The 8,711-nt window shown below is 43.5% G+C and overlaps 1 protein-coding gene across 6 annotated transcripts in view; it reads right to left on the reverse strand.

Moving 5' to 3' along the window:
• The window catches only part of LOC308084975 (muscleblind-like protein 1), a 107,508-nt gene that overhangs the window by 74,160 nt on the left and 24,637 nt on the right, over positions 1 to 8,711 (reverse strand). For 3 of the 6 annotated variants that reach the window (XM_080427983.1, XM_080427980.1, XM_080427985.1), the window contains exon 1: positions 7,919 to 8,044. The exons of 2 other annotated variants lie outside the window; for them this stretch is intronic. Coding sequence is in view for 1 of the 4 variants with exons in the window: in XM_080427984.1 (XP_080284110.1) it covers positions 7,919 to 7,939 (21 nt within the window). In the remaining 3 variants the exon portion in view is untranslated. Of the gene's footprint in view, positions 1 to 7,918; positions 8,045 to 8,711 lie in introns of those variants that run through there. One more of the 6 variants, XM_080427984.1, reaches the window with a different exon arrangement.

The following is an 8,711-nucleotide window of genomic DNA, read 5'->3' on the forward strand; positions in this document are numbered from 1 at the left end:
AGAACAAAGCCATGACAAATATTGTATCATTTGTATTATGCTAGGATGCCTAGCAATATCAGGCAAAGAGACTGCAGATGAAAATTAGCCATTCCAGGTACATGTTTGAAAGTTGATTAATTAAATTGCTTCTGCAAATGGTGACAAGCTACATCTATAGAGTTTATTCAAGAATATGTTGGCAAGTTACATGAGTATGGATGATGCTTGGTGATTTTATTTAGTGTAAAGCTCTTTGTAACCTTGTTGTGTAATAAATAGAGTTATTAGTAACTTGAAGTTGCTTTCCATCATGACCATAGAATAAAGGGCATCCTTTATTGATCTCACATACGGTACACAACAAGGGCACATAATCATAATCATAATTGACAGGCAAACCCCAGCTTTTATAAGTATAAGAGATGTGAATCAACATGAAGCCTTTCAGTAGAGTAATGATCACTCTTAAAATGTCCTTAACACATTGCGCGACAATCGAGTAGTTCTACGCGAACCTAAATAATTGCGCAGCGTGCCAGTCGCGTAGTTCTATGCGAAGTGGTCTTTTTTTTCCCTTTTTTTTTCGCAGTGACACATTTCATTTTAGGCCTCCCTCGCAGTGACACATTTCATTGCACACCGGAAACGGAAACGGAAATGTCAATCGAAGATTTTCGTTCCCACCCGCCGCCATTCTAAAGCTTCCCCTAATCCGCCATTATCTCGGTTGTTGTTTTTCTCCGCGGTGAACGCTGTTTAATAGAAACTGCAACTACTGCAAAATGGACGATCGCCGATTGAAACGGTCTTCTCTGGGCCACTCACACAGCTACCCTGTGTGTCTACAAACAGTTTAACGCGCGATCATAAGGTATTTAGCGAGGTCTGTGGCGACGTGAAAAAAACTAAAGAAAAACAATAAATCGCTGGCACTGGTGAGTACATTATGATATTAAACTCTGGCATGGAATGTGTTAAGGTACAGTTTCCATATACAGTATGGTCAGGGTAATCTTAGACTACAGTACCTTCCATTCCATATCCGGTTCCATAGAGCGAGCACGCACACGCGCACACGCACACGCACACACACACACACACACACACACACACACACACACACACACACACAGCATCAGTATTGACCACAAGCCATGAGGCAGCAAATCTGCATCATCTACAGAGGATGCACTACCATACTGACACATGGAAGGTCAGTGAGCACATTGGTATTCAGCACACAGTCACACCAGTAACATGTACAGTATGCATATGCACAACATCAACTCTCTCGCACGCACGCACGCACGCACGCACGCACGCACGCACGCACGCACGCACGCACGCACGCACGCACGCACACACACACACACACACACACACACACACACACACACACACACACACACACACACACACACACACACACACACACACACACACACACACACACACACACACACACACACACACACACACACACACACACAGCCTCCTTGTTGTAAGACAAACAGGGGGGAGGGGAGACAGCGAGGGGCAGTGGAGTGGCACGCGTGTGCACAAGCTGTCGTCTGCATGGTGATATCAGTGCAAGTGTTAAACAGCCAGCCAGACACGCACAGGAAGAAAGAGAATGAGAGCGAGAGAGAGAATGAAAGGGAGAGAGAGAGAAAGGAGGAGGAGAGGAATATCACAACCACTTATTCGTCCAAATCAAGTGGTTCTCAAAGTGGGGGTCCCCGGGGGTCCTTGAAGGGGTTTCAGGGGGTCCCCAGAGAAATTAGTTAATATTGCACAAAAATCGGTTTAACCACTTTAAACCTGTACACATCGGCTATTTGAAAATGGCAGATGTACAAGCTCACAACGCGCTGCAATGCATCACGTTGTGAGTTTGCACTGTAGATCTGCTAATTTCAAAAGATCTTTTATATATATTTTTTTATATTTTCGAAGAATTCTGACACAAATCGTGTACAAAATATTTTCAGATGGGGTCCGCGGCCTAATTCATATAGATTTAGGGGTCCTTGATATGAAAAGGTTTGAGAACCATTGTTGCAAATTATTCGGGTCATGTGATAACATCCTTTGTGTATTATTTGTGCCAGTGAATGATGTGAACATAGCTTCACCTCGTGGAAAGGTACATACTACTGTGTGTGTGTGTGTGTGTGTGTGTGTGTGTGTGTGTGTGTGTGTGTGTGTGTGTGTGTGTGTGTGTGTGTGTGTGTGTGTGCCAGTCTGCCGTTATCTCCACTGCAGTGTGCGTGGCTACCTGGCCATGGCAGTGCCAGCGTGGTGTAATGCAGCCGCAGCACCGGTGTCAGTGAGTTCGTGGACATAAACCAGCCCACTGCCAGACCAGTCTGCTCCTCTCAGGAATAGCAATGGAGCTGTGAGTCTTTGTGTGTGTGTGTGTGTGTGTGTGTGTGTGTGTGTGTGTGTGTGTGTGTGTGTGTGTGTGTGTGTGTGTGTGTGTGTGTGTGTGTGTGTGTGTGTGTGTGTGTGTGTGTGTGTGTGTGTGTGTGTGTGTGTGTGTGAGAGACAGATGTGAGAGAAGAGAAATACTAGGTACTGTAGGCAGGCAGACTGAAAATGCTCCCTTGGTGTAAATACTGCAAATGACATTTCAAGCACTCTGCTTCTATCAGGCCTTGAACCGGGAAACAGACAGAAACAGTAGATATACTGGTAGGCTTACTTACTGTACGAGCAACACAAGTCCTGACTGTTAATTTGACACTCACCCTTACTTTTTAATTATTACTATTTTTACTCTCCCAGAGTTAAATAGAGTTAAATTGTGTGCATGTTTCACTCTTTTCTCTTTTAAAGACTATACTTGGGATACGATCCAAATGTATTGCAAATGTTAATGTGCTCTTGGAAGAGTTCTGGTAACAGCCTTGTGTGCACACAGTAAATAAGCGCGTTAAAAACCACTCTGTTTTGACAAAGAGGGCTTGCAGTGGCCTACATTACATGTAATGACGGCACAAATGGCTATGGCAATGGCACCACCACCACATCGTCATCACATAGGCGCACTAAGCAGTTTTTGGAAGTTATTGTGCAGAGGCATTTCACTCACCAAGTTTGGGTGAAGCATTTCAGAATGTTAATCATCCGTTTGTCATCAGTCATTCACTGAATGTTCTTCTCTTGCACTTAGTCACATTTACCTTTTATCATACACCAACTTGTCCACCTTCCCCAAGTATAAATTATTTATTAAATAATATTTCACTATTTCTTTTCAACTTCTGGTTGAAGATGAACATCAAAACAGGTGGATGGAAATGCACCTAATGAGACAAGACAGCCACCCAGCCAGACAGGTGTGCATCCATGGATGAAAGGCAAATCAGAAAAGAAGATAAGCAGATGGATGGACGGAGGAGACTCACTGGTATGGTAGGACAGATTGTCAGAGAAGGACGTGGCTCAGAAAGAGAGAGGGAATAGAGAGAGACAGACAGAGTGGAGGTGTTCAGCATGTAGCTAGAAGGAAATGGTGCAGGCAGCAGCAGGTATCAGACAGATCCTTCAGTATGCGTGGACAGAGATACAGTAGGTACAGCAAGATAGGAATCATTTGTGTCAAAAATGCTGTAGTATATATATGGGGCTATGGAGGATCTCTGACGGGACATGACAAAATGAGCTGTGAATAGAAGCCTTCAGCTCAACTAAAAAGTTAATATTACCATTTTTTCAACTCATTTTGATCCATTTATAAAATATCAAAAGCAACTATATAGGATCATAGTTATTTCCTAAAAGCAAATGTCCACGACATTGTTTTCTTCCCACAGTCACTACCTTACGCGTACTGTACGTACAGTACAGATGCTGGGTAGATTCCCTGATGTGTCACCAGAGCTGTGTGTTTGGCCTGCAGAGTGCGTCTAAGATCATCTCTGCACTCTTCAGATGTCTGCGGCCACTGATTCTATTTGACACCTTAATCTGGCCAAATTACCGAGGCCTCCTCAGAGGAACCCTTACGTGTTTACCGTAGATTGCATCTTCCTGCTGTAGCACACATTAGACGGGTGACAGCTTTGCAGACTGCAGGCAAAACAGTGATCTCACACGCGCACGCACGCACACGCACGCGCACACGCACACGCACACACACACACACACACACACATACATTACTCATCTGTATTCTAGAAATGTCCCTGTGCCTGCTGAGGACAGCAGGATGATGACATCACTTTTAAAAGAGCCGATCAGAAGGGGAGGAAGAGGAGAAATGGAGGTTGGAGATGAGAAGAGAGGAGAAATTCACAAAAGAAAAAAAACGGACTTTTTTGACATTCAACACAATCATAAAGTCACTGACCGTGAAGCATGCATTCTCTCACTTTTTCTCTCTTTCTGTCTCTTAAGCGTACACACACACACACGCACCCCCCCCCCCCCACCCCCGGTTGCACCATTGCCAAGTATAACTTTATACTGTACATGCATGCCGTTGCCGATGAAAGAGTGTCAGAATAGAAACCGAAAGTCTCTGTAAATAGAAACCGAAAGCAAAAACAAAGAAAAAAAGGGGCTAGTTGTTTCACGATTTGTATGCTGGATTTAGGCTGTAAAATAGATAATAGTGTTGATTTCGTCAACTAAAACTATGACGAAAAATGTTCGTCGACGACCTAAACTAAATAAAAACTAAACTATGATGATGACTAAAACTAAGACTAAATATATTGACAATTGCGTCAACAAATAAAAACTAGACTAAAATGTTAGTGAGGGACTAGTGGAGAAGAGATCCAGTAGAACTAAAAGACAAGTCATTTTATGTTTTGTTGCACTCGGGTGTTGCGCTCTGAAAATAGCAGATCTACAAGCTCACAACGCGTCGCGGTGCGACGCGTTGTGAGCTTGTAGATCGGCTATTTTCAGCATGCAACCAAGTGTAAAATCAGCCATTTACGACGCCATCAAGGCACCGGCAGAATACATTTTAGTCAACTAAATCAACTGCAGATTTAGTCGACTATAATCTTATGATATTTAGTCGACTAAAACTAGACAAAATCTAAAACATTTCAGATGACTAAAATATGACTAAAACTAAATGGAATTTTATTCAAAAAACGAAATAAAAAATTTGCTGTCAAAATCAACACTGCTTGAAACTTCATGTTGTTCATCCCGACCGACTGACTGACTGACTGTCTCTTTCACCTCGCGTCTCTCCAGCGCCCCGTCCCGTCCTGCGATGCTGTGGCACCTCACCAGGGGGGCGCCCTCCTCACGCTATTATAATGAAACCCCCCTGCTGAGTCTGATTGGCTCTGTTCTCTAGCTGTCCCACTCTCTAATGACCTTGTTAGATGTACCTCTGATCTACACAGAGAGAAGCTCTTTTCATCCGAAGAACGAGTGAGAGGAGAGCGAGAGAGAATGGTGAGGAGAGCAGAGAAAGGAAGAATAAAGGAAGGGTTGGATGAAGGAAGGGAGAGAGGCAGAACTGAGGCGTTGTTAACCACTTGAACCCCAGCATCCCTATTCTGTGGGGGAAGAGACTTGGGCCATAATTTTCGCCGGTGCCTTACCCATTATCCCTAAACGTCTTTGCCATGTTTTACTATTTTTTAAAAACATTTTCAAATAGTTCAACTAGCCGTTCTACATCGACACGTTGTGAGCTTGTAGACGGAAAAAATCGGTCCAAATACTGTTGCAACTCAGGTCTGTTTTAATAAGAACAGATTTAAGTGGTTAAACCGAGGGACAGAGATAGACTAATAGGGATGGGTTGAGAAAATGCACTGGTAGGTAAGCCTAGAGACAAATATTCAGTGTTCATTTAATCATATTAACCCTGGCTTCCCTATTTTGGGCATGTTATTATAGGCCGATCAAACTAAAATTCCATGAAATTTCACAAAACTAGAAAAGGTTTAAAATTATATAAAAACATTAAATGCAAGAAAATACAAAAAACATATGAAAATAGCAGATTTACAAGAGCACAACACATTGTGATGCAATGTATTCTTGCTATTTGTCGTATGAAGGAATAGGGCTTAAAGGGGTAGTTCACCCCCCAAATAACTTTTTTTCTATTGATTACTCACCCCATGGAGCCTTGAATTCATGGATATTTATTTGTTTTTGTCGCATTCCTTCCTTTATATTTGATTATAATAAATTTAGCCCCATTGATTCCGGTAGGAGACACAAATGCATTTGTGTCTCCTACCGGAATCAATGGGGACACATTTATTATAATCAAATTATTGGCTTAGGAATGTGACAAAAACAAAAAAAAATCTATGAATTCAAGGCTCCAGATGGTCAGTAATCAATAGAAAAAAAAATATTTTGGGGGTGAACTACCCCTTTAAGTCGTTAACGCACAGTTACACACACATTTTACACATTTAATTAACACTTAAACACAATTGACACTAAGGATTTTTCTGTGTATAGCAGGGATCCTCAGGAAAGATAATGTGGCATCTATAAATATTTTTGTTAGGCCAATTAAAATGTTACATTTGTATGATATATAGTTCTTGGAATGTACGGGTCTGAGAAACACTACATGTACAGTTGATGTGAAATGACAAAAGTTGCATGGAATGAATCTAACTAGTTTCAATGTCCTATTATGAATTTTTGGCAATATTCACAGTGCTACAATATCTTTTTATCAATATTTGTAGTGTTTTGGTGTCAGACTGGTGCAGACAGAGTGGGTAATGTGGGAGTTTAATCATTTCCTGAGGGTAGCTGTAGTGTAAACACCACGAGTCCTGTCATTATACAAGGCTCTGTGTGTGTGTGTGTGTGTGTGTGTGTGTGTGTGTGTGTGTGTGTGTGTGTGTGTGTGTGTGTGTGTGTGTGTGTGTGTGTGTGTGTGTGTGTGTGTGTGTGTGTGTGTGTGTGTGTGTGTGTGTGTGTGTGTGTGTGTGAGTGAGTGAGTGAGTGAGTGAGAGAGAGAGATAGAGAGAGCATAATGTGACTTAGAGAGAGTGAGAGAGAAAGTGAGCACACAAATCTGTGAGTGTCTTTAGTGTGTTTGTGTGTGATCACTCATGCATAAATGTAAGCATATAAGTTCAGCGTTAACAGCAGGACACACACACACCACACACACACACACACACACACACACACACACACACACACACACACACACACACACACACACACACACACACACACACACACACACACACACACACACCAGGAGTTGTGTGATTGAAGTCCCAAACAAAGTGAGAGAGAGAGACAGACAGACAGACAGAGACAGGGAGACGGAGAATCAGAGAGAGACGGAGAGACGAGAGAGTAGAGAAATGGAACGTGTGGGTACATTGCAGTGTGGCGAGTGTCTATCAGTGTGTGTGTGCTGAATGTTGATGCGTGTATTATCGTTCGTGTGTGTGTTGTGTGTGTGTGTGTGTGTGTGTGTGTGTGAGTGTGTGTGTGTGTGTGTGTGTTAACTGCTCTGAGCAACATTAAACAACAGTGCCCACTTTCGTATGCTCGGCAATTTTCCACATTAAAACTGTCCTGCATTAAACAACACCATGTTTGTAACATTGTACAGTGTGGCCATCTGCCGCGCGCGCGTGCGCACGCACGCATGCACGCATGCACACACACACACGGATAGATGGTACGTGCACAAAAATCAGAACGCTTTATGAAAGAACAAAGAGAATCTGTGAAGAAAAACTGTCCAATTTCTAAACAAAGACATACTCACGCATGGAACTACACGTGTATGTGTATGTGTACACATGCGCACACACACACACACACACACACACACACACACACACACACACACACACACACACACACACACACACACACACACACACACACACACACACACACACACACACACACACACACACACACACACACACACACACACACACACACGGCAAAGACTTACTGTATCTGTGCAACCACTCATCTGGCCACTGTTGAGCGAAGAATGGAAAGTGAAAACCTCATGCTTGCTTCGCGGCACTCCTCTCTCGCACTCCCTTCGTCACTGCCCCCTCCTCCCTCCTTTCCCTTTCTCTCTCCCTCCCTCCCCTTCCTCCTCTTCTTCCTCCCTCCCTCTGTGTCCCACCCCTCCTCTCTCTCTCTCTCTCTCTCTCTCTCTCTCTCTGTCTTGGCAGAGTTCTACTGTACTCAGATACACCACTCTCCATATAAGGCAGCACAGCTAAACATGTCACACATAATTTATCCACAGCAGGCTGGGAGTTCACCTTTCACAGCTCACGCTTGGACCGTATGCAAAAGAGGGAGGGATGAGGGAGGGAGGGAGAGACTGAAGGGAGACACACATGGGAAGTTAACTCAGACAAACTTCTGCTGTCAACAAAGTACAGTCTATACAGTTTCACCTTTTGTGTATACGTGTGTGTGTGTGTGTGTGTGTGTGTGTGTGTGTGTGTGTGTGTGTGTGTGTGTGTGTGTGTGTGTGTGTGTGTTTCATTTGCATGCTCATGCACTAGCAGCCGTCTATGTTAAAGAAGTCTGACAATCAGACCGTGAAACTGCTACCAGAGACCAAACACAATTCACCTGTACTGCTCCAAACACCCCTCTGTATATCTGTGTGTGTGTGTGTGTGTGTCTCTCTCTCTCTCTCTCTCTCTCTCTCTCTCTCTCTCTCTCTCTCTCTCTCTCTCTCTCTCTCTCTCTCTCTCTCTCTCTCTGTCCTTCGTTCTGCC

Source organism: Gymnoscopelus braueri (genome assembly GCF_963280865.1).
Source record: "Gymnoscopelus braueri genome assembly, chromosome: 5".
In the NCBI taxonomy this organism is placed as follows: Eukaryota; Metazoa; Chordata; class Actinopteri; order Myctophiformes; family Myctophidae; genus Gymnoscopelus; species Gymnoscopelus braueri.